General features: G+C 46.8%; 1 protein-coding gene and 1 long non-coding RNA gene across 7 annotated transcripts in view; one reads left to right on the top strand and one right to left on the bottom strand.

The window, feature by feature from the left end:
* The window catches only part of LOC104148176 (uncharacterized), a 219,514-nt gene extending 203,977 nt beyond the window's left edge, over positions 1 to 15,537 (bottom strand). For 2 of the 5 annotated variants that reach the window (XR_695046.2, XR_695045.2), the window contains exons 1-2: positions 13,612 to 15,521; positions 5,970 to 6,003 (exon numbers count right to left, since the gene is read on the bottom strand). This is a non-coding gene — a long non-coding RNA (uncharacterized lncRNA). Of the gene's footprint in view, positions 1 to 5,969; positions 6,004 to 13,611 lie in introns of all 5 variants that reach the window. The other 3 variants (XR_011143681.1, XR_695036.2, XR_011143682.1) reach the window with 3 other exon arrangements.
* A 1,763-nt stretch (positions 15,538 to 17,300) lies between these two features.
* NR2F2 (nuclear receptor subfamily 2 group F member 2) lies at positions 17,301 to 25,517 on the top strand. Of its 2 annotated transcripts, none has more exons than XM_068958170.1 (3): positions 17,301 to 18,742; positions 20,437 to 20,964; positions 23,934 to 25,517. In XM_068958170.1, exons 1-3 carry the CDS (start codon positions 18,298 to 18,300, stop codon positions 24,206 to 24,208), a joined length of 1,248 nt encoding a protein of 415 aa, XP_068814271.1. In that variant the 5' UTR covers positions 17,301 to 18,297; the 3' UTR covers positions 24,209 to 25,517. The 2 variants fall into 2 exon arrangements, with proteins under 2 accessions (XP_068814271.1, XP_068814269.1); XM_068958168.1 differs by having other exon boundaries at positions 20,416 to 20,964.
* The last annotated feature ends 301 nt before the right edge of the window (positions 25,518 to 25,818 follow it).

Below are 25,818 nucleotides of genomic sequence, written 5' to 3'. Positions count from 1 at the left end.
ATGTTTGCAGAGAAAAAGTTAAGAATCCGCTGCTGCTGTCTGTAAAGCAAACATGTTTACAGAATCATGCCCTCCAAAGAAAAAAATAAACAAGGGGATGCTGTAAAGGAGCTGTGCTGGAAGGGCACGGACAGTGGCTGGCGGAAATCGGCTCAGTTCTACTTCAAGTTAATAACTTCCATCGGACTGAGAATCTGGCCCTAACGCAGGATATTTTCTTCTGAATATTAGGATGTAGAAAGGAAGGCGGTAACTGCTACTATCCCTTACGCAGCTAATTTTTTGGGGTGATAAATAATAAGCTTTGTCTGGAGATGAGAAACACGGAAAGGCTTTGAAGCTGTGCGTTGTGGTAAATAGCATATTATTCCTTTCTCTAAAAGTAGTACGCAATCACAGGTAAGATATGCGGAGGTGAAGGGAAGGATGTATCCCTTGGCTGAGAAGTAGCCCAGATGGGGCCTGATCCTGGACAACGGGAATTTGCCGTCGATTAAGAATGTGGATGTGGCTGAGGATACGGATTAGATAAAGGCACTGTACCTGTCTCCCTCCCTAAACATAAACGACTGCGCTGTCTGTAACAAAAGGGAACAACTGACTTCCAAGAACATGCCGCAACAAATCTCCTCAGATGAAGCAGGTGCCTGGGTGAGAGGGAGAGAAATCTTAGAAACTAAAATTTCGTAGTCCTTATTTAATATTAAATCATTGCCATCAGCACATGGTAAATATAGCTAATACACTTTTTTCACTGGGCTGGTAAATGCTTGTGATAGTTTTGCAAGCTCTTTTATAAAGGAGAGAAGGAAATATTGTTACCTAAAATATTATTCATAGATTCTTTCATTGCATATTTCATGATATTAAGCTGTCATTTCCTAAATATGTTTGGGGGAGTATTATTATTATATGTATACCCTCAGTCTTGACAGCTATGTTGCATTAACATGGGATTCGGATGCTCAGTCTTTATGGTAGGGGGAAGTTTATTATTTTCACCAAAAATAAAGGGAGAGAGTGATGACAATAAACCTCTCGCAAGTAGGGCCTGATCCAAAGTCTAATGAAATGAATGAAAATTGGTTTTGCATCAGACCTGCAGCAGAATGTTATATTGTACAACTAGTATTTTCTGAATATCTTCTATTGTTTGGCAAGCCCACTTTCTCGCGTAACTTGGAGTTTGTTACAGAAAACAAGCTTTTTGCGTAAAAGCTATAAAATATATCCTTTAGTGAACACACACACACCACAGAGGATATTGTCTTACTAAAGAGTTTAAGCCTAAAGGTGCATGCCTATTTTTAAAAGAAATTTTCTGATTGTAGATAACTGCTCAATTTGATTTAGTGTCCAATGATAGTGATGGGGTTGATAACTGAGCATTCATCGGTAATTCATCTTGTGCTAGTAGAAATTTACAGCAAAGCAGTGCTTTCCCAACACTGACAAGTCCTATTAATCTTCTTCAGACACATTTCAATAGGTGTCTCCATCTGTGCCCAACATCTAAACACTCTGGCATCACTAGGGACTTGGAGACACCTTCATTTCAGGTTACACTAGTGAAAATGTGATACTAGATTGTACTCTATTTTTAACCTAATTCTCCCTTTTCATTCAATTAGCTGCTCTTGCCTGAATTTTTCTACCCATGTATAACATCCTTTTCCCAGGAAGAGCTTAAAAATGAGATTTAGTTGCTTAAAGAGACATATCTGCCTGGGTAAGAGCAACCAAGAGCTCAGTACATAGAAACAGCATAGTAAAGCTGACACGTACAGCGTAGAGGCTGAATTGCCAGCCACAAAATACGTCCTGTGTAGCATGTCCTGTCCTGATGCAGCTCTTGCAGGCACTGCTGGGTTAGGTCAGGACAGCACAGGTCTGAAAATAAGTGCCCTATCTCCAGCTTTCCAAATTTTGAAAGAATTGCAGAGTATTTTTGCTTTTGAAATCCAGTATGTACTGAAACATCCCTGTTTGTTCAGACTGTGCACAGATCACCACCACGCATCCCCACTTCTCTTTACATATACAGCTAATGCATGAACAAACAGCACAATCAAATTACAGCAAAAACATTCGTGGGGGGATTATGTTCCAACTTCCTTTTTAAAAGTAAGTGAATTGCAAAGCACACGGACGAGGTATGGTGCAAAAGCAAGTGAATTTCCACTCAGAACCAAATGTTGTTTTCTCACTTTCAGAGCTGGGGTGAGTTTGCCAGCAGAAGCAGCACAACTTTAAAGATTACTCATTGAAAAATCTTTGGTTTGGTTCTTTTTCTCATCTTCTGTTTTGCTTTAAAGGAAGAGCACATGTATACCGTTTTGGTTTGGGTGGCTCCTGCTGCTCTGAACTGTCTTCCGAACAGATGCAAACAATGAGCTGTGCCTCCGCACGGCGAGCAGCGCTCTAGAACTCGGTTGCAAACTTTTGTTGCTCGCTTCCTGAAGTTCTCCTGTGAGTCATATTATAGATCTAAATGACCTGATTGTAGGTGGCAAGTTTAAATGTGCCATATTAATAACTTGTTATCCAAGACAAATTAAGTCCTTATGTGTCAAAAGCACTCTGCTCTGGATTACCTACAAGACAAGTATTTATTGAATAAACGTTGGATCCAATTTCATTTTAATGTGACTGACTGTATGCTTCAGCCCCTTAGAATAAGATAAAAACACTCAAACCTGTAACTGTGTTGCAACATTACACCTAACTTGTCTGTTTTTATTATTGTCTTTTTAACGTGGGATTTCAAAAGCATTTGGGGTTTTTAAGGATTTATTATTATTATTATTATTATTATTATTATTATTATTATTATTATTATTATTATTATTCTGAAGAGCAAGGAGAGAGATAGAAAAAAAGACTGGCATTCAGCCTAAAGAGAAATCATTGAAACAAATTAATCCTATGCCGTTTAAATTGACATGGTAATCCATCATCAGCAAAGGGAAACTCTGAAAGCAACCTAGAATCTGCAGTGTTCTTTCACCGGCCCTCAGGCACAAAGACAGATAGTAAAAGAGGAAGAGAAAAAAAAAAAATCATAAAAGTTAGCAGTGCCTCAGAAAAGGGAAGGGGTAGAGGGAGCAGCTTTCACTTTTTCCTGCTTTCAAACGTCCAGTTCAGAAAGCAATGCTGATTAACCTTCAGCCGTTGCCTACTAGCGTTTACTTCTGTATGTCAAATCATCTTCAGCTGCGGAGATATGAGTAATTTCAAATAGTGCGGAGCCCCATCCTATATAAACTCTACCACGGAAAACTACGCCAAACATCAACTTTGGCATTTCTGCTTACAGAGGGCCTTTTATTAGCCTAAACTTGGTCGTTCCAAATGGACAATAAATTCTATCTTCTCAGCCCTAGAAAAAAGAACTGTGCTATCCTAGGAGTTTAATAGTCAGGATTTTCATATAGCTAGTTTGGAAAAGCTTTTTTTTTTCTTGTTTTTCTTTTTTTTTTGGTCTATCCCCCGCTTTCTCGGCAAGGCTTCCCACTATAATGTATGTTTCCTGAGGGTTTTTTCAATCTAGCTTTAAATATCTAAAGTGATGAGACTTTGTGCGCCTTTAAAATTTTATTACACTTATGGTCAGAAGAAAACATAAACCTCTTGGGCCTTGAAAGCCAGTTGCAATACAGCCATTATCCCTATAATGTCAACAGAGCTAGAAACCTATCTAGAAATAAACCTTTTAAGAACAGCTTTCCCTGCCTTGTGTTTTCTTTTAAGGTCAGTGGTGCATCACTTTTTGGAAAATGTTTCCCCTCTCTGGCCAGGTTTAGCAATCCGAAATAAAATGTGTGTTACTAAATGAATAGGTTTAATTTTAGACACTGAAAAAATAAATACGAGAAGAGAGCTAGGGCAGGAATAATACCTTTCAGTTAGAAACAGACATAGTATAAAGAAAAAGTCAGAACTTTAGTGCCAGGGGCAAAGGGGTGAAAGGCTGGCTAATATGAACCATATCCAACATCTGCCCTATTTTAATTTAGCAGGGATAAAGTTTCTTCTTTTTTATTATTAAGAAAACTTTACGTGGCAGAGAAACCCGTGAGCTTTGTTATCAAAACTGTTTTATTGTCACATTGAAACTTAGAACTATTAAGAGTTTGCAGGGGGAAGAGATAAAAACTCTTCTCCCTCCTTTTTTTACTCCATCACAAGCTTGGGCTCAGGTTCTGGTGTCTGGGATGTCCTTTCCGTGTCTTTACGAAGTACTGCGCTTGGGTCTCTAATATTAAGGGGGTGGGGGGAGGTTAGTTGTTCAGGATGGGTCCAAATGATTGATTTCCAGGTTAAAAAAAAAAGAAGAAAAAGATATAAAACAAAATACTGCTTAGAAGATGTTCGCAGTAGTCACTCTCAGAGAGGGGTGATGTTGGTGGTGTACAACAAGCGTAAAGAGTGGCTGAACTGGGGATCTGTATGACAAATAGCACAAATTGCACGAGTGGAACTTGATCTCAGTCCATGTAAAAGCTTTCCACCTCGATAGTGCAAATTCTGATATAAAACAACAAAATATACCAAAACAGAAGTGAGTGAGTACGAGAGTAAAAGAACAAATTGGTTTCTGACAGAAGGATGAATACCTTTGGATAATCCAAAGTTAGAATTTGATTGAAAGCATAACATTCCTTTAAGCATCAATATGCTTAGGATCCAAAATACGGTTATTTTATTACCAGTTAATACTTAGATCAAAGCAAAACACTGTAGCTGGAAGGAACATTCTCTCTGGAAATAAAATTCTATGTAATTATTTCCTATTAAAAACTAAAACCGGTCTTAGATTCAAAAATTTTTGCTTCCTAACATGTGATATAATGCAAGCTTGTCAGGAGAGAGCAGACGTGCCATTTTTCACTGTTTGCTGGTATCCCTTTGCTTTTAAGTTTTCAGTTTAGCTTTAACTCTTTAATGTGAAAATTCTTCGTACAAATTTCCCTCAGTCAAATGCACTGGATTATTTTGGGCAAGGTTGATTAATTGCTTACAGGTAGAAATTAGAATTTGATATAAACTACTTCCATAGCATTTTAAGTATAGTCTGCAAACATAAGGAGGGGAAATATAAAGAAAATGATGTAGAGATTGATAGGCAGTTTAAACGTAAACCTTGAAAGCAGGCAAGTAGTTTACTATTGGATAAAACAGCTCATCTTAATTTAATTCAGGACATGGAGTTTAAAATATGCACTCAAAATACTTCCAAGAAAGCTGCAACCTCTCAGAGGAGAGAGATAAGAATGTATTTTAATTATGAGGTTATAAATATGCAATTTTTTAACAATCCCCTGATGTAATACGTAATAATATTCAGATGCAGTTGCATATCTCTCTGTCTGAATGTATCCCTGTCCAGGGTTTAGGGGCTTTTTTTAATACTATTGTTTTGTTTTTTTCCGGTAGTTCGGTCTCTATTTATGTCATATCTCAGGCAGGCCCTGGAAAATAGGAACTGCTAGCGTAAATAATCTATCTTTCTGTATTTTTAAACTATCACAGAATAAATAAATAAAGGTTCCTTTTTACAACTAATGACTTAGTATTATAAGTAGGAATATGAAATATTTAGACACATTATTTCAAACTTTCTAATTGCTTCTGATTCTGCTAATTATTTTTGATAATGTCACTCAGAAATCAAAAAAAATTTAAAGAGTTCATTATTAGAACTGCTGAAAGGAAAAGGAGTCAGATATAAGGCAGCAAGTATAATTTGGCTTTAACTTTCTTTTTATTTGTGCTGAATTCTAAGCTATATTATTTAGTAGAATGATGGCTACAACATAATTCTATATTCAGAGCTTGTTAAATAGGGAAGGAGTTGAGACATTCAGCTGGGATATTGTTTGCTAGCTCAATTAGTATCCAAAGAATTTGAAAGTACAATAAATGTATCTGAAGATCATAGCTAAACAAACTTACCAAAAAGTACCCACCTCTCTCAGCAGCTCACATGTTTCTGCCTTCTGACTGGAAGAAAAAAGCAGTTCAGATGCATAGGTTAAGATTGGCGTATGGCAAGGTTTGTGTGAAATACAAAGAAACCTGTATTTCACTCAACAATTTCATTGCTTAAACATATAGTTTAGAGGCATCTTTTCCTTAAACATGTGTTTCAATAGCATTTTCTTCAAAGGAACAATTCAATGTGTTAAAAGATTTAAGAACAAAGAATGTGCAGCAAAATGCAAATTTTTACAGTGTTATACTGTGTATGCAATTATGTATGTAGGCAGATAGATATAATTTGAGAGTTATTAACTTTCAACATCAAAGAGGTATCCTGAATCAATACAATGTAACTACCTATTAAAATATAAACCAGGTGTGTTACCAGACAAATACAGGCTGAGAATCTTCTCTAGATTTTTTTTTTTCTTTAAAGATTATAGCTCTAGTGTGGACGAGAAGCTAAAGAGATTGCTGCTGGTCCTAAAGATGGAGACTGCTTTGCTTTTTGCGATATCTGACGTTTCTAGAATGTTTCATTTCCTCCACATTTGAAAAACGATTTGAAAAAAAAAAAATCTGAAATGTTGTAAAGGGAATGAATTGTCTCACAAACGTCCGTATATTTGGGCACCTCCTGGTGCATGGGAAAGAAAAGTTCCCTTTCATTTCCATTTTCCTTTGGATCAGGGGAGGGGAATGCAATAGAAGGGAGCAGAAATCATTTTCAACCTTGCACCCCCGTTGAATCTCCCACTATTGCAGATCCCTTTCTCTCTCTCTCCCTCCCCCAGGCACACACGCACACACACACACTTTAGATTAGCGCAGTTAACCCTGGCTCTGCGCTGGAGAAGGAAGGGTTAATGAAACCGAGCTCTTTACGACCTCCAGGGTCAGACTCTTCCTATCTGCAATCTAAGGAATTAGGTAAGGAGGTTATAAGATTATAGTGAAAGGAGTTATAGGCCCTCGTAGCCTCACACCTGAACATATTGGTCTAATCCACTGGGATTCTTAAAAATCGCTTCAGCTATGGAAAACTGTTAATTAGGCTGTGTCTATCCCGAGGTTTCCTGTTGCATTAGTGATCCAGCAGAGCTGCCTGAGCTCTATAGGCTAACACGAAATGCGGTTAATATGCCTATATTTTCCCTCTCCACAACTGAAAACAGCAGCAGCCACTGATTTCGGGAGAAAGCAGAGTTTGGATGAAATGCACCCCCAGAAATGAACAAAAGTCATTTTTTCCCCTTCATCCCCTCGCCGAGTGACCGGCAGGCTATTTGCAGCTGTTTCTAACTTCAGTGTTTGTTTACAGTAGCAAAATTAGCACTTGGAGGAGAAATGAAAAGCTGTTTTCACATCAGTTTTCCTCTTCGGTTCCTAGCTTTAGATGTTTTTCCTCCCTCCCAGCGAACAGCATCGCTTAAACTGCGGCTCAAACTTTCCCTCGCTCCTGTAACTCAGTCCTCTGCAGTCACATCCTATTTCTTAGGAAGAGAAATAGGCGCAGAGAAGGTAGCGTTTGGACACGGCCCAGATAGCAATGATTTCGAGGCAAAATTTCCCGAGCTTCCCTAAAGAACCTATTTTAATGTCGATTGGCAGAGCCCTGCCCTGCTCCTAGCCTTGTGCCCTTGGGCACTGACACACTCGTGTGCCTCAAGGAGAGTTTTCTTTAGTGTGCCCGGACCCCTCGGTGGAGGCTGTTGCACCTGAGACGCCGCTGAAGGTTTCCCTGCGGACGAGACCCTGTAGCAGCAGCTCCCCAGCCGAAATACTTTTAAGCACGGGCTGAGTTTAGCTATTTTGTCATTTTCAGAAATGCTGATTTTTGATGCCACTTGTGGTCTCCCTCGAATGGCAGTAATCTGCAGATTACATATTACGAGACTTGTCATTACGTGGATAAAATGAGGTGGTTAAACGCTAAAATCCATTTTACTCACCACATTTGCTTGGGGCGGGGTGGGGGGAGGAGGAGAGGGGAGAACAAACTTGGACGAGAAGGATTTGAAACCCTCGCGTCAGAGGAGCATCTGCCCTCGCTCCTGCTGTTACAGACATCCCTGCCTGGTGGACACCCAGCTCTGGAGTCCCCTCAACTTGATCTCAAAGTCAGGCGGCCGCTTACCCCTTCCGCTCCTTCCTCTCGCTCCCATGTCTTTTGTCCCCATTTTCGTAGTGTCTCAGGCATTGCTCTACAGGGGAGGCGGATTTTTCCCTGCCTCCCCTGTATCTACTCTGTAGCATTTCTAGCCTCCTCCTTGCCTGCTCTCCCCCCGTTTGCCTCTGTCATGTGTGTCCCTGGTTCCCCTCTAGCTGGTGTGATTCTTTAGAAATGTGGGTCTTATCCCGTCCCTACCTTTGCCGGATCTGATTAGATATTATTTTTTCATTGGCTCTGCTACAATGGGTTCCTCCCTTTAATCTCTCGATACATTTTCCCCCTCCCGGTATAACCAAATCCATGAAATTCACAGCCTCTCTCTTTGACACGACTGGCTCGTCTAATCACTCCAGATCGATTTCCCTAACTCTTTTCATCCAGCTGAAGACACATCTTAAAACACTCCAAGCCAGAGTGTGCTCTTTGCTTTATACACACTAATAAAATGATTTACCCTTCTCTCTCTGCTCTCCTCACAGGAGAAAATCGTTCAAGTCCCGGCTATTTGTGTGTGATCAGTAAATATTTAGTGTGGCGACATCTTCAGCTCCTCTCCTGATCAATACGCAACCCAACAGGAGGTGGACTATTGTCCGGGAGTGGCTTGCTGAGATCTCCTTTAGATGAATACTTTGCCCCCCATACGGACTGCTAGGATTTATCCTCGAAGGTAACCCGTAAAGAGAGAAAGAGAGCCTTTAAAAACATCTGTTTCTAACCTGCCTACTTTGACATTAACCCACCTACGCGAAGGATGGCTTATTCTTCCCTCTCTCCCATCTCTCTCTGATGTTCCAGCACTTCTAAAACGCAGCTAGAAAATGGATATCAAACCAGGCAGTTGCTTTGCTTCCCTGTACCCCTCTATTCCCTAGTCCCTGGCCCCTCGAGTTACAAAACCGTCCTGCCTCTATGATGCAGTGTCACATTAAAGGGGCGATTACCGTGAGGGTCTGATGCTCAGCCCCCCTTGGCAGCATCCCTGGGCACTGGCCGGGCTCACACTGCTTTTCTCGTCGTGGGGGTTAACGAAAGTGCCCAGGACCACAGGGCGCACCAGCAACTTCTCCCTGTTTCTCCTCGTAGCACCCTGGAGCTCCGCCTGAAACAGTTTCAGGCTGAGTCAAGACTGAGGGTTGGTAGGGTTTTTTTGGTTGGCTTGTTTGTCTGTTTGTTCCTGCTTTTTAACGATATGGAAATTCTGCAGAAGAAAGAAATGGAAAGGGAGAAGAGCTTGAAGCCCGGTTCCTGCGCTGAGCCGTCCGCGAGAGCTTTGCCAGGGTGCTAACACGGGCAGAAAGAGAAGTTCGTGCGTGTGTGTGGGTGTGCGTGCGATGCTTTCTCCTGATCTGCTCTTTCACTCTTGGGAAAGCCTGCGCCTCGAACAGGAAATATTTCCAGGTGTAATTAGCCCAGGATTAAGCAGCGCGTCCCCGCCGCTCGCCGGCGCGGGGCTGCGCGGCAGCGCGGGGCTGCGCGGCTGCGGGCGCCCGGAGCCGAGCAAGGTGCGCGCACACACGAGGTGCCTCGCTGCCTCGGCGCTGTGCGGGTGCGCTGGCACACGCCGTGCGCTGCAGCCTGCCGAAGTGCCCAGCTCTTTATTTCATTTCCCCGTGTGCGCTTTTGCACGCAAGCTGTAGGGCGAAGGCATTTGTTGCTGCAAATGTGCGTTGCGTGCATACATGGTACGCAACTATGTGGCTGTGTGTTATAGATGTGCGACTGTTATTCAAATCTAAAGCCAGCTACATCCACCTGTTAACTTTGTTTAGAAACCACTCTCACTAATGGCTTTTCGCTAACTTATTCAGTCCGTTACTCGAGTATAGGAGGCAATGGAGGGGAAAAATCCATATGAAAACCTGCTTCAACCTCTCTTCCAGAGGACACTTTACACACCTTGCCTAGGCAGGGCTCCTATAGAGCGCTTATCTCTCGAATATATCTTTATACTAATGCATACTTAATTGGTCTGTCTTGACTGTCCATATAAAACAATTTAATTAGGGTGCTTTCTGCTTTGGAAAGAAAGAAAAAAAATCTGCCCAGCATTTATTGTATTTAGCACCAATACAGGCAGAAAATGTTGCACAAGTTTTTGGTTGAAAGAGCACCTATGTGTCCATTGAAGGGCGTTGATCCGAAAAGACAGAGAGGACAAGTAAAATCGATTTGAAGCGACCCTCTCTGTCCCTTTCACACCATTCAGACACTCCATTCCTTCTAAGACAAAGACCCAGCGCCTTGGGAATGCTGGCAAGGGGGAAAAAAGGGAGGAAAAAAAGAAGGGCTTCAATCCCCCTCAGCAAAGGGGTGAGCTCTGAAATTCCTTCATATTGCTGCTATTTCCCCCCAAGATATGATCAACGCCAGGATTTTCTTAAATTCGGGATCTAAAATTTCTGCTGCGAGGAATGTCCCTGGAATGGGAGGAGGTAATTACGGCTATTAGGGCTGCGAGCCCAGCCTCAGCCCTGGCCACTCGCAGGCTTTTAGGGTTAAAATAGCCCTCACCTCTGACCTCTGCAGAGCAAAGTTGTAGCTATCGCCACAAGTTGGGCCAAAGTTTTCAAATGCAGGGCTGTGCAACACCGGGGGGGTTAACTTCTCCCTGGAATTGTTTTTGGTTTGGATTTAAATCATATTTAAATTGCATTTCCCTCCTCCTCTTTCCAGATAATACCTTTTGGAGAGCTGGGGGGAATCTCGAAAAGCCCTGCTCCTGCTACCTTTCCCCTTGCGCTTTCCATTTATGTTTAATTTGGCAGTTTGTTTTCAAGCATGAAAATGGTTATCATCAAACTGAATTACTAGGTCATCCTTTCATCCACCGATCTCAAGAATAAAGGAGGGGGAAAGGGGGACATCTCTCCCCTTTAGGCTTTCCCCACCACCACCACGACCCGTTCAGCATTACAGAAAAGGAGCATTTGGAAAAGGGAAGAAAAGCTCCAATTTGTCTCCTGTGCCTTTTGCACACCTTCACGATCCCCCGTTAGGGGCTATTTGGGGAGGGGGCACTCAGCGAGGAGAGGGGGAGCCCACAGATGCAAGTATCCCTCTGGCAACAATAAAAATTCATTCAGCTGGGCGATGTCTCCATCTTCCATGTACTGATTAGTCTTAACAAGAGTGGAAACTTGTGTAGACCATATTTATGGTATTAACGAGCAGTTAAAAGATTTATCCTTCTCCTGATCAATACCGCTGGTGGGCAGCCCCCGGCCCCCGGCCCGGGCCGGCCCTCCCCGAAGGCCGGGATGACAATTGCCTCGCTACTTTTGCAGCCCGGTTCGAGGTGGCGAAGCCCCATTGTAATTTTCATTAGCCCAGTAAACATGCAATTAACATGCAGCACTGTGGTTAACTTAATTCCTGCTGTAAGGCAAGGACAAGCAAGAAATGGAAGAGCGTTTGTTCCATTTGTCAAGTATGACACACTCCTCACCATAACAGTCCCTTACAAGAAAAGCTCGGCTCCCCACCACCACGACCACCACCCCTCTTCCCCGAAACCCCCCACACTGACACACACACACACCCACACACACACACACACCACAAAAAGAAGCAGGAATCCATTAGTTAGAGAGTATTCTCCTGCCAAAGGCAGTATAATGTATTCCAAATTTTCCCAAGCCCTCACTGTACTGGGGTCCCGTTACCCCCCTGGGGAAGGGGACTGAAGAGCTGATATTTCTTGTGGGCAAAAGATTGAGCCTCCTCCTAGCCGTGTTTTTTAATAAAATAAAATAAACGTGCTTGCCATGCCTAAAAGTTGCCATGTTTGTGAGGGGGTGGGGAAAATGTCTCTAAGGGTTTCAATTAGCAACAAATGATTATTGCAACGGATTTTTGGTAATGAAAAAATGTGGAGTACCTCTTTCTAGCTGGGATCTCAGGGGCAGTGAAAGAGAGGGAGAGGGAGAGAGAGGGAGAGAAAGAGAGAGAAAGAGAGAGAGAAAGAGATTGCTGATTAGCTCGGATTCCTTCCCAACTTGCTTTAGCGTGTGCTTGCGTTCCCTGCCGACCCTGCACAGGACACTATATATTTTTTCCCCTTCGGTGCATGTGTTGATAGTTCAGCCTGTAGTTGTTTGCGGTTGGCTTTTTTTTTTTCTTTTTTTCCCTTGCCGGGGAAGGGGGGGAAGTGGGGAGGGGGGGCTGAAATCGGTCGCATCCATCCTACCCCCACAGTCATTAAGTTAGGAGATTTTCCTCTTTTTTTTTTTCCTCCTCAATTGGAAGGGTGGGTTGTGATTTTTTTTTTTTAAGTCTCGCCTTTCCAGCTCCAAACAAGGTGTAGCGAGACGCTCTTCCTTCTAAGGAATGAAATGAGAGACAAGGATCACTCAAAGACATCTCCTACCTTGGGCTTGGGGATTTTTTCTTAAAGGCGAGGCGCACATTCCTAAGCAGCTATGTACAAAGCCCCCCCTGAAATCTTGTCTGTGTAAAGTTAGAGTGTGTTCAGGATTTTTTTTTTCCTCTCTCCCAAGGCTGATCGCTAATAATACATCGAAAGCACTTCCCTTTAGGTTGTGGGAAATCTATTCCCTTCACCTTGCCTCCTTCCCCCCCCCTCCCGAAGGCTGTAACTTTACTTTTTTTTTTTTTATCAGTTTGCACAATCGCTTAGATAAACACCAAGAAGGAGACTTCTCTTTAATCACCCAACGCACATCTTTCTGGGGGGCAAACAGCGGTTTGATTATTTTTTTTGTTTGTTTGTTTCACCTGCCAAACTAAAGGAGAGGTAGAAAAAGGAAGATGCAAGCGATTTGGGACCTTGAACAAGGCAAATATGGTTTTGGTATGTTTACTTATAGTTTTTTTCCTTCTTCTTTGACACTTTTATTTTTTTCGGGCAATGTGTTGTGATTCTTGTGTTTCTCTTTTAAGGAAAACAAAAAATCCAAAAAAGCAAATGTTAGCTAACGTGCGTCTTAAACGATCGTTTCTAAGGTTACGTGGGTTGCTCTAAGGAGGGGAAGAGGGGAGGCGGGGGGGGGAGAGAGCGAGAGAGAGAGAGAGACCCGAGTGTGTGTAATTGCAGCACCATCAGTTAGCACGTCCTTTCGCTAAATAAAGAAATCAGCAAACAAACAAACAGGGGAGCAAAGCCGGCGGCGGCGGCGGGCGGGCGGGCGGCGGTGCGGGGCAGGGAGCGCCTCGGCCAGCCGCGCCGGGCGCAGCCTCCTGCCGCTGCCGCTGCCCGAGCGCCGCGCCGCCGCTCCGCGCCGCCGCTCCGAGCCGCGGCAGCGCACGGCTCGTAATTCAGGTGATGGGTGTTAGAGCTGCACCGGGCTCTCCGCGGCCGCGGGTAGCATTTCTTTCATAAAAAAAAAAAAAAAAAGAGGTCGGTGGGGAAGGTATCGCGCCGAGAGCCCCTCTCCCCCTGCCATCCCTTCCCCGGCTGAAGCGAGTACAATGGAAAGAAGCTGGAATATACTCACCCTCCGGAGGTGTGGTTGGCACTTCGGCGGAGGCTTTAAGGCAATTATTTATCCTCTTTATTTAATTATTATTATTGCAAAAGACGTAGATCTGACTTTAGGCAGCAAAAGTGTTTTGCTCTGACAACAGCATGCGAGGCACGGCTCCTCATTAAAAAAAAAAAAAAATCACAGAACAGGATCCCCCCCCCCCCTTACCGCTGTTCCTTAAAAATACCTATTAGGCACAGGGCTCGCAGAAACCCTGATGCAGAAATCTTACAGTCCGGTCTAGGAGTGCCCAAGCCAATTAACTTTAAATCCTTAGGAATTAATCAGATTAAAATGTACAGAAGTTTCATTCTCGAATGCATACGTGAGCCAAAAGTCGTTTCCCTTTAAGAGATCCTTTTCTTTTAAAGTTGAATTTTAGGCAGATAAGAGACTTACACTAGGGGGCAGACAGATACTGTACTTGCTCCAATCTTAAGCAATTTTTTTTCCTCTCTCACAGCATATGCTCTGATTTAGCACTGTAAATTTTTCAGAGGACCCAACTCTGACAGCCCCTGGTGATTTTCAAAGTACCACAAGCCAGTGGTTAAAAATTGCATTGACTTGGAAGTTCAGAGGCACACAATAGGAGCCACTTTCCCTATTCATGGAACTTCAGTGTGGTGGAAGAGAAAAACACACACATACTACATTGAGGGAGAAGAGGAATTCATTGAATTCTGTTAGACGTAACTGCTTTCCACTGAGTTCAGAGCGAAACTCGGTATTTGTTCGATGCTGTATTCATATTGCGATTTAATCTAGAAAGAATTAGAGGACTGTTAGGCAGCTTTCTGCCAGGAAAGCAGCTTCCCTTTCCTTCCTCCTTTTTTTTTTTTTTTAAGCCCTGAAGATTTACACCGGCTCTATCCTAAACTCTATTTTAGCAAAATAAATCCTTCCACTCTCTCTCATTAAAATAAATTTACATCTGCGGTAAAATGGCAGGAGGGATGTATTTCTCTATTTGGAAAACCAACGCAGCCTTACTTTTAAAACAGAGCAATGCCATTGTGATTGGGCTCGGGGAAGGACAGTTGAGAATCTCCCCCTTCTTCGCGAGGCGCTCAGGTTTCAGATATTATGTAGCGAAATTAGCTACAGTGCATTTTTACATTCATCTCTTCTGCCTCAGCCCACTCGCAAGGGTGTTTTGAAATAAACAGCAAAGCATCTAATGGTGCTAATAGATAGTTATATAGTTGCATCCCTCGAAGAGCAAATAGTTAATCTGGGGCATTCTTCATTAATGCTTGAGCAATCAGCGTATACGGCGGCTTTTAAGTGTATATCAATGGCTTTTCATTTTTACGATCATACGTTCAAACTATTAATATTGTAGGCACTGTTAAAACCGCTTTCTGTTCTGATTTCTGCATTTGTGGAGAAGGTATTAATGTGTTTTCGTATGGTGAATTAATCCTGTTTACGTTGTCAGATTTGAGACAGGAAAGCTATCTTTCCCCAGGAAATTCAACATCAGCAACAATCTGTGACTATCCCGCATTTTGAACACCCCCCCGCTTCCAAAACGTGACCTCCTCGCGTGTGGGTTATTTGGAAATCTTAAGGCAGGTCCCCACGTTTCGGCGGGGAGAGATTCCTTTACCCCTTTCTGTCTTCCCATCCCCTCCAGGTCCTTGTTGCAGGGAAAGGTTATTTTGCTCCTTTAGGATCAGCGGGAAGGGCTGCAGCCTGGTCTTGGAAACCGAGCAGCAGCGCATCTTCGTTTTGCGGGGGTCTCAACACAACCAGGTTTATAAAACAGGACCTGGGTCAAGTCTAGGTGCTTTTTTTCCAACTTTCCAATCATCGCAGCACCTGCGGCTTCGGTCAGAGACATAATCTCCGCGGCGGAAGGCGGGGGGGGGTGCATGTGGCAGCCTGAAGAAGTGCGTGCGAGGCGGCGGGGGCTCGCGGCGCTCGGTGCAGCCCGTGCCCCCAGCTCGGGACCCGGCCACCAGCCCGGCCGTTTCGGCGCCTGTTTTTCACGTGTTTTCCTTCTCACCTCTCTGTCCCTTCGGCGGCTCCCGCGCCTATTGGCCGTTTGCGCTCGGCATTAAACTAAAATAGTCCGGCGAGCTGCACGCAGCGGGAAATAAAACGGAGCGCAGGGCTGGGCTGGGCTCGGTCACCGATGCGGCCGTGCCCTCCTTAGGGCGCAGCGCTCGTTAGCGCGCCGCGGCGCTGCTCTAGCAATACGTGGTGCTGCCCGGGAAGCAAATACATATATATATATAATATATATATGTATATGTATATTTATTTATGTATATAAAGTTAAAGGGATTGAGGCGTCACAGCGAGACGTTCGTGGGGGGAAGGAGGGGGGCGGCACGATCCGTGAAGCTTGGCTGGGGCAGCGGCTGTGCCCGCCGGCGGGGGGGTCCGGGGGGGCTGCCCTGACGGCGGTCACCGGCAGCGGGCCCGGGGCACGGCCCGGCCGGGCCAGGCCGGCCTGACCGCCCCCCCCCTCTCCCCGCCGGCTCCCGGTCACCCGTTGCCGCCGGGCCGCGCTCAGGTGCCTGCGGCAGGCGGCGGCGCCCGGGCGGCAGGAGCCCCGCGCGGCGGGAGCCCGCCCAGGGCCCTGCCCGGCGGCGCCGCGCCGCTACCGGCCGCTGAGGCGCGGCCAGGCCGGGCCCCGGCCCGACCCGACCCGCCGGCCCCGCGTCCCCGACCGCCGCCCGGCCCCGCGCTCAGGTGAGGCGGCCCCGCCGCCGCCGCAACGCGGAGCTTGAGCGGGGGGGGGGGGGGGAGAGGAAGGGCGCGGGAAGGGGCAAAAAAATTTAAGAAAGGGGGAAAAAAAAAAGAGAAAAAAAGCCGCGAAGCGGTGCGGAGGCGGCGGCGGGGCGGGGGGCCGGGCTGGCCCCCGCCTGAGCGCGGGGCGGCGCGGCGCTGCCTCTAGGACCGCGCGGGCGGCGGCGGCCATGAGCAGGCCGCGCAGGGCGGCGCGGCCCAATGAGGGCCGAGGGGCGGTCCGCGAGCTTTTGACCAGTCAAACGCCGTCGGTTGCCTTATAAGGCGAGCGGTCGCCATGGCAACGTGTGCTAAGTTGCAGCAGTTCGTGTCAAAGTTCACTCCGTAGCGAGCGGGGCGAGCGGCTGCTGGCGGGGAGCGCGCGCGCCGCTCCGCCGATAACGCGCCGCCGCCGCCGCCTCCCCCCCAACCCCGCCGCCCGCCCCCCCCCCCTCCGCCCGCCCGCCCGGCGCGCGCGCGCGCGCTCCCGCCGCTGCCCGCGCTTTCGGGGGGCGCTGCCGGGGGGGGGCGGGGGGCAGCGCTCGCTCCCCCCCCCCTTCCTCTGTGGTGATCCCCCCCCCCCTCTCCCCGCCCCGGCTGAGGAGCGATGCTGCGCGCTGGGTTGTGATCCTTCCCGCTCCCTCCTCCTCCTCCTCCTCCCTCCTCCCTCCTCCTCCCTCCTCCTCCCTCCTCCTCCTCCCGCTCCCCCTCTTTTATCATCCCGGCCGGCTGGGCGCTGCGCTGGCGAGTTGACTCCTTCCCTCCCCCCCCCCCCCTCCCGCGGCCCCCTCCCCCCCGCCCGCCCGCCCCGCGCGCCGTGAGCACCGGCGGCGCGGAGGCGCGAGCCCACTTGCGAGGCGGCACAAGCAGCATAAGGCAGCGCGCGGCGGCGGCGGCGGCGGCGGCGGCGGCGGCGGCACCCGAGCGGCGGCGGCGGCGGCGGCGGCGGCGGCAGCGGAGCAGCCCGCCAGCGGGGCAGGGAGCGGCGGGGAGCGCCGAGGACACAGCGGCGGCGGCGACCCCCGAAACGCGGGGAGAGAGAGAGAGAGAGAGAGAGAGAGAGCTCTGCCCCCTCCGCGCACACACACACACACACACGCACATAAAAATAATAATAATAAAAGCAGCGCCCCGGCGAAGCGGCGGAAAGGAAGAATTAAAGCGAGAGAAGGAGGGAGGAGAGACTGAGAGAGAGCGAGCGGAGGAGGAAAGGCAAAAAAAAAAAAAAAAGGAGGAGAGGAGGAGGAGGAGAGAGGAAAAAAAAAAAAAAAGCCCACAAAAACAAAGCGATCGCAGTTGATGTGGCTGCCGCAAGCTGGACTTCCCCAAACTACGGCGAGACCGTCCGCTCCCGGCGCCGAGAAAAGTCTGCCGCGCGCCGCGTGCTTTTTTTCCGCCGCGCGTGTAAATCTTTAACCTTTTATTCGTCCTTATTTTTGATGGCTTTCCTGAATGGCTGACGGCGAGCTTCCCTGGACCTGGCCCCCCGACACCCGCCTCGCCTCCTGCAACTCCGCGGCCGCAGCCCGGCGCTGAGAGCGAGCGAGCGAGCGAGCGAGGGCGGCCGATCCCCGAAGAGATTTGTCTCCTCTCGCCTCTCTCCCCCTCTCTCTCCCCCCCACCCCCTCCGCGCCCGCGGAGCCCCGGCCGCCGCTCCGCCGGCCCCCACCCCACCCTCCCTTCCCCCCCCCCAAAAAAAAAAAAAAAAGAAAAAAAAAAAGAGAGAGAGAAAAGCAACCAGCAACAACAACCAAAAAAAAAAAAAGCAGAGAGAGGCAAAACAACAAAAGAGAGAGAGAGGGGAGAGCAACACAATAACTCTCAGCGCGCCGCGAAGCTGCTCCGCACAGCCCCGACCCGGCAAACTTGGCGCATCCGAGGGGGAGCAGGAAGTTTGCGCGACGCGGTCCCCTAGATATGGCAATGGTAGTCGGCGCCTGGCGAGACCCCCAGGACGAGGTGGCCGGAGCGCAGGGCGCGCCGCCCGCCGCCGCGCCGCCGGGCCAGGGGCCGCCGACCGGGGCGCCGCACACGCCGCAGACGCCGGGACCCGGCGGCGCCCCCAGCGCACCCGCGCAGCCCGCCGCCCCCAGCCAACCGGGCCAGGGCGACAAGCAACAGCAGCAACAGCAACAGCAGCAGCAGCACATCGAGTGCGTGGTTTGCGGCGACAAGTCGAGCGGCAAGCACTACGGCCAGTTTACCTGCGAGGGGTGCAAGAGTTTCTTCAAGCGCAGCGTCAGGAGGAATCTCAGCTACACTTGTCGTGCCAACAGGAACTGTCCCATTGACCAGCACCACCGCAATCAGTGTCAGTACTGCCGCCTCAAAAAATGCCTCAAAGTTGGCATGAGACGGGAAGGTATTGGGATTTCATTTGTTTTCCAATTCTCACTCACTGCGTTTTTTTTTTTTAATTATTACTATCATTATTATTTTCAACCCCCCCCTCCCGAACCCCAAACCCAACTAGAACCTCCCCCCCCTTCCCTGAATAAACAGAGAGAAACTTTCTCTTAATGAAAGAAAGAGGTGTTGGAGAGGGTGGGCTGGGAAGGGGAGGCAGGGGCTCTTGCATGCTTCCCCCTGCACTCCTAATTGATTTGTGTTTGTTTTGATTTTGCTGATGGAGGTTTGCTGGAAGTGGATTTTTAGTTTCACGCCGCTTAGCAGGGAGATGACGGTTCTGACGTGTGCTGACTTCTTTTCCACTGCTTCCCCCCTGCCTGTCCAGCCTTACCCCCCGTGCCTGGAGCAGCTCTGTGTGCGTGTGGATACGCACACAGAGCCTCACCACACAGACACGCTCACACACATGTATCCCCCAACACCCTGCCTTTAGACTGCAATTTTACACAGGCGGTTCAAATTACTATTACAATGAAGCTCACCCTGCCGAGGCTCCACAGCACTCCACTGTGGATTCCCAGCCGGATTGTGCTCCTTAAAAAAAATATATATATATATATATATGTGTATATGTATATAAATATATATATATATGCATAAATATGTGTGTGTGTGTATATATCGCAGGGTGCCTGTCTCTCTCGATTATGCTCCTTGCACACTTTTCCTCCGGGTGCTTGCTCGTCCCCGCGGGGCAGAGCAGCGCCGGGCGCTGCGAGCCGGGGCCGGAGGAGCCGGCAGCGGCGAGCGGCGGCCGGCAGCGGCGTGGGAGCGCGGCCGGGCGCCGCCGGCTTCCTCGGGCTCCTCTTTGTGTCTCTGCAAGAGTAACTCGCCCTGCGATAACACCGATAAGCCGAGCGCGTTTCGAGGCGTCCCTCTGCCTCCCAGCCCTTGTTCTGCCCCTCTTTGCTCTCGCTGTCAGCGGGGAAATTCAGGAGCAAAATGCCAGGCCCACGCTCGGCCCGGCGGCCGGCGAAGGAGCCCGCGGCCCTCGCGTGGGGACCCGCCGCCGCTGTCGTGGGGCCCTCTCGCCTCCTTTTATTTTATTTTAGTTGATCTTTTTTTTTCTGAAAGGGGAGAAAAAATAATAACGGCGGCAACCATGTCTTCAGTGGGCCAGCGAGGCGTGCGGGACCGGCGCCGGGGATTTTGAACTGAAGTGTTTCTTCCCTCCCTCCCCCCCCATCCCGCTGCCCCGGCCTCGAATCAATACTCTGGGGTTTAGGGGTTGGTTTATATATATACATATATATATATTTTTAGTTGTAATGAAGAAAAATACCCAGGCATACAAAGACGTATCCTGCATATCCAAAGGAGGGTGTATGTGTGTTGGGGGGGGGGGGGAGTTGGTGAAATAACTGGACTCTGGCGTGTTTGGGAAGTGAGGATCTGGGGCTGCTCCAGCAGCCCCTGGCCGGGGGGACGGTAGTGCTCGGCTTTTATTGTGGCTTTGCCTCGAGCCGGGAGCTGCAAGCCTGGAGAGCAGAGCCGGGCTCAACTCCGGCCGGGAGAGGCACGTTGCCCCTTAAGCTGCCTGGCTGCGGTGTCACACACGCACGCACAGACACACAAAGCAGGCTTGGTTCGAGCGGATCGTAGCAATTCAGATATTAATAGCTGTAGTTTCTTCTTTATTCACTGCAGCGGTCCAGAGGGGCAGAATGCCACCCACACAGCCAACTCACGGGCAGTTCGCCTTGACAAACGGGGACCCTCTCAACTGCCATTCCTACCTATCCGGATATATCTCCCTTCTTCTGAGAGCAGAGCCCTACCCCACCTCCCGCTTTGGCAGCCAGTGCATGCAACCCAACAACATCATGGGCATCGAGAACATTTGCGAACTGGCAGCTCGGATGCTCTTCAGCGCCGTGGAGTGGGCCAGGAATATCCCCTTCTTCCCAGACCTCCAGATCACAGACCAGGTGGCCCTGCTGAGGCTGACCTGGAGCGAGTTGTTTGTGCTCAACGCTGCCCAGTGCTCCATGCCCCTCCACGTCGCCCCGCTCCTGGCGGCCGCCGGTCTCCACGCCTCGCCCATGTCCGCTGACCGAGTGGTCGCCTTTATGGACCACATACGAATCTTCCAAGAGCAGGTCGAAAAACTGAAAGCCTTGCACGTCGACTCCGCAGAGTATAGCTGTTTAAAGGCCATAGTCCTCTTCACCTCAGGTAGGCAACCTTTCTTTGCTTTTCCTCTCCTCCCACCCCCGGCCCCTTTGCGCGCTGCTTTGCTGGGGCGAGGGTCGGTGCCTGCGCCCCCGACCCCGGCCCCGGCAGCCGCCTCTCCCCGGCCTCCCCGTCGGGCCTGGGCTGCGCATCCCGCCCGCCCGGCTGCGGGCACGGCCAAGCCCCAAACACCGCCACCCCCCCGCGCACACGGGCGGCGGGGGCGCCCCTCCGCCACGCCAGCCTGCGCCCCCCCACCCCCCCGTCCCCCGGCCAAAAAATATATATATATGTATTTTATTTAACACTAGAGCTCTGGGTTGTTGCATTTAGTGACACGCATCCGAGCAGCAGCTAAATCGCTTTGGTGGTGTTAAATACGAGTCGTCCTATCAGTGGAACCACTTAAAAAAAACAAAAAGAGTTTGTTGGTTTTTTTTTTTTTTATGGGCAGCCAGGAAGGGGGAGAAAAAAAGCCCTGCAGGATTAAAAAAATTGAATTAAAAAAGAAAGTTAAATGTGCGAAGCTGAGTTTAAAATATGTTCCCTGCCATCCTGTAAAATAAAATAAATCAACTTCCCAAAGAGCTGTCTCTGATTTAAACAGAATGTGGCAGTGAGCAGTTCTGTGTCATTTAAGCTAAGGGGGAAAGTTTGCATTTGCACCCAGCAGGAACTGGATAGTCCAAAGCGAGTAGCGGGTGCGAAAAGATCATTACCATAAGTAGACAGAGATAGTATGAAAAAGTAAGCGGAGAGGACACTGAAGCTGCTGCTCCGCAGTGTAGTTCCGGGGTGGCACGACCATGCCTCTCCCGAAGAAAAGAGCTCGAGGTGTTTCTTAGATAATCAAAGGGGGGGTGGGGGGGAGGAATATATGTGTCAACTTTTGCTGCCTAGAAATAGTGCATGAGTTATAAAGCAATAATTGAGTGCGTTGTGAAATCTAATTAGCTTGCACTACGGTTTAACCTGAGTGAGTAATAAACCTGATATTAACTCTGGAGGCTAAATATTTTTTTTTCTGAAAAAAAAAAAAATCTGCTTGCCAATTTGTGCAATACGTTATCTCAGATTGCTAACTTTAAGGCTGCATCGACAGCCCACTGTGCTGGAGCCCTAGAAGTTTTGGGATTCAGTTTAAATACATATATATTTATTCTGTAACTCATTTGAAAGCTTGGGAAAGTGGCCACGCGATAAACATATGAATGGAAGCAGGACCTGTAAAATAATTACTCATCGGAGTTTTTTAAAGCCTGATATCAGGAAACAGGAAAAAAATGTAGTTTATGTGGGAAAAGAAGGGCTCACAATCCGTTCCTTGTTGTGTTAAAGGGGGTCTGGGGAACGAAGTCATTTTCTGGACTTTGTCCAGGTTCTGGGTCGTGACCTAAACTTCCTTTTATATATTATTGCTTTACACATAAAAAACCCTTCTTTTTTTCTCCCCCAAATTACTTGTGCTCAAGTCCTAAGGTGATCAATTAGCAGGGCGCATCTAGCCATAGGGGGACAGGGAGCCTGAGTGGGACCGTGTGGCTGAGGGGTGCTTATTTTATTTTCTGTCGTTTTTCTAGGATGCATTTTCCTCTCCCTTGCTCAAGTGCTCAGCTAGGATCCCACACACGCGCACATCCGTCCCCAGCCCCTGGCCAACACACACCCACACCCGCACCGAGGAGCTCATTGCAAACCCTGCCTCTCTCCCAAATCACTTTTTAGCCTTCTGAGAAAACAATCGTCCGATCCTGTCGTAACCGCTTAATTTATTACTATTTTCAAAATGTGAGGCCTGGCGTGTAAATTGCCTCCCAACTAGATAAATGTTTCTTGTTATCTGATTCGGGGCAGATAGCCACATGCAAAAAAACAGGGTTTATGCATGCAGCTGCTGCAGCACCCCAATAAGAGCCACTGATGTAAAGCAGACACACGTAGATGCATATGATGTTTGCTGCTGCCTCTTTTAAGAGAAAAAAAAAAATCTGGGTTCTAATGACTCGCAGAATATGCATGTGTTAGCCCTGTGCCTAGGAAAGCCACAGGGAGGTCAGGTCACAACCTGTGCTCTTTCAGCACAGACGTCTCTGATTTAAAGGGAACTTATTGTATTTTAGCGTATCAGAAAAAAAAAAATGTCCAGACCCTATCAGGGAGTTTTCTTCTTGTAAGGGCCTTTAGGTTTAAAAAGAAGAAGAAGAGGAAAAAAAGAGGGGGGAGTGGAGGGGGGGGAAGAAAGAAAGAGAAAAGAAAAGAGGGGGGAAAAGAAACAGCTCAAATGAACAGAGAGATCACAGTTTGCATGGCTGCCTCTGAATAGGCTAAACTGACAAGATCAGTTTTAAAGGGCCACTTAAATCAGTTTCAAAGACTGGAGAAAAACGCGTTGTCTTCTTTGGGGGAGAATCTGTTGCTGGATCCGGGGCGCCATTATCTTTGGCTTGGCCAGTTTTTTATTATTATTATTTCTACCACTGTTATTAGTATTCCTTCTCAGCACATGGTTAGGCTCTGCGCAATTATTTTCCAAGTGGGGGAGAAACAGTGGCTTCCTATCCCCCCTTTCTACTCAAGCCTTCCCTCCCCCTGCCAGCCTTTCCCCCTAAAAATATAGATATACAAAATTAGGCTCGGCCAGCACCTCGCTGTCAACCCCTCAGGTCTGTAGTGCGATTAGAAATCTCGAATCTTGGAGCTGTGTTCAGTCCTAAAGGAGACCCTCCGGAAGAGAGAAATACAAACACACACACACGCGCACACACACACACTCACACACACACATTGTCCCTTTTGGTAAAACCTACTTAAACTCTGGGGGGCAAGGTGATGGCGCACGCTCTACACTTAATTCTAGCAATAATAAAAAAAAAAACAAATTAAATTTAAAAACAACTTTTTAATCTGATGATTGTTTTCTTTTTTTCTTTTCTTTCTTTTTCTTTTTTTTTTTTTAATACACTTTCTTCTAGATGCCTGTGGTCTCTCTGATGTAGCCCATGTTGAAAGTTTACAGGAGAAGTCACAGTGTGCTTTGGAAGAGTATGTTAGGAGCCAGTATCCCAACCAGCCAACACGATTCGGGAAGCTATTACTACGTCTCCCCTCCCTTCGCACTGTCTCCTCTTCTGTCATAGAGCAATTGTTTTTCGTCCGTTTGGTAGGTAAAACCCCCATAGAAACCCTAATCAGGGATATGTTACTGTCTGGCAGCAGTTTTAACTGGCCTTATATGTCCATTCAATAAAATATTGGAGAGAGAAAAAAAAAAATTTAAAAATTGAGAAGGGAGATGAAAGAGAGTGAAAGGAAAGCAAATGACGTTTGGGTTCTGGTTGTTTCTTAAATTTCCTTCTGCTAAGAAAGGATGTAAAAGGATGTTACAAGTTTGCTAAGAGAAGACAGGAAAAAATTAATGGACTGTGAATTAAAAAAGAGACTGTCAAATGAACTTTTACAGAATGCATTAAAAACTCCCGTGTCGTTCAGAAAAAAAAACTTGCTACTTATCATTTTTTGTAAAAAAATTAAAAAGAAAGAAAGAAAAAAGAAAGAAAGAAAGAAAAAAGAGAAAGAAGAAGAAAAGAAACGAGGGTGGTTTTTTTTCTTTTTTTCTTTTTTCTTCCTTTTTTCTTTTTTGGGGTAAACTTTTTAAAAAAAAATCTCGCTTAAAGTGCATTTAAAGGAAATTTGGAGAAAATTAGCAGAATGGAAGAAAGTAAGTCTTTTTTTTCCAAATTATTAATTGTCCTATGTGTCTATGTACCTATAGCTGTTCTTTTTTGTATTTTTCTGGTTTCAAACCAGTTTATTCTGTGGTTCTATAATAATTTTTGATATAATCTTGGCTTCTTTAAAAAAAAAACTGTGTATCCTTAAAATATATGTTCTGAAAGAATTAAAACTGAGTCCACGAAAGTATCATAGGAAGAAAGGAAAAGAGAAAAAAACCCTCAACAACACAATGATGGAAGCGCACTTAAGGTGGTGACCCAAAATCTAGCTTGAAGCTGAGAGAGCTATAATTATATAGACCCGAATGAACCACACGTGTCATATAACTACCCCCAAATCTAGGTTTTTGATATTTCAGACAGAAAATGAACTGTGGGGATTTATTATAGGTAGAAGGAATTGTGTCCAAGACACACTACGGTTTTGATTTAAAAACAAACAAACAAGCAAAGTGAACTTTTGTAATTTGAATTGGGTTCCACATAGTTCTTCATGAATTGTTATTAAACTCCTCTATCTGTTTGTATATTTGCAAGCCCTTTGTATTATAATAATTGTTGATATTTTCCCTTTTTAAAAAATACCATTGAAATCAGCATGACAAAATAACACTGTTGGCACTTATAGATAACGTGATTGATTCAGTATCTTAGAGTTTACAGTTTTGTGTTTAAAAAAACTGAAGGTTTTTTTTTTAAGTGCAACATTTCTGTATACTGTAAAAGTTATAATAACTGAACTGTTTGGTCGAGTCTTTGTGTGTTATATTCCAAGGAAAATTGAAAGTATTCAGAAATTAAAATATTATTTGATATCTGAAACTTGTTTGGCTGTCATAAATGTCTTTCAGAAACCACATTACTTCTCTATAGTTTGCAGTCATTTAAGTCCATAGGCAATTGATTTGTTTACTTGTCACAGTAAGTTTGTAGCAGATGTATTGTAGTGTATTTACCTGTTTAATGCCGGGATGGGGGTGGAGGACTTAAGTTCGTGGTTTATCTGTGGTTTTAGGAAGTACTATGGTGAAATGGTAAACCATCAACCTCCATTCATCTAATCCTCCTGTTAATTAAAAATGGATTTTCTGGAAAAAGGCCCTTATTTTTGTCACACTTAAGT

Source organism: Struthio camelus, chromosome 12 (genome assembly GCF_040807025.1).
Source record: "Struthio camelus isolate bStrCam1 chromosome 12, bStrCam1.hap1, whole genome shotgun sequence".
In the NCBI taxonomy this organism is placed as follows: domain Eukaryota; kingdom Metazoa; phylum Chordata; class Aves; order Struthioniformes; family Struthionidae; genus Struthio; species Struthio camelus.
This window is presented reverse-complemented; position numbering and strand designations above follow the sequence as displayed.

Coding starts and splice junctions, on each gene's coding strand:
- NR2F2 (XM_068958168.1), top strand. CDS start 18,298: ATGGCAATGGTAGTCGGCGCCTGGCGAGACCCCCAGGACGAGGTGGCC. Junction 18,743..20,415: donor AGTTGGCATGAGACGGGAAG/GTATTGGGATTT, acceptor TAATAGCTGTAG/TTTCTTCTTTATTCACTGCA. Junction 20,965..23,933: donor CATAGTCCTCTTCACCTCAG/GTAGGCAACCTT, acceptor ACTTTCTTCTAG/ATGCCTGTGGTCTCTCTGAT.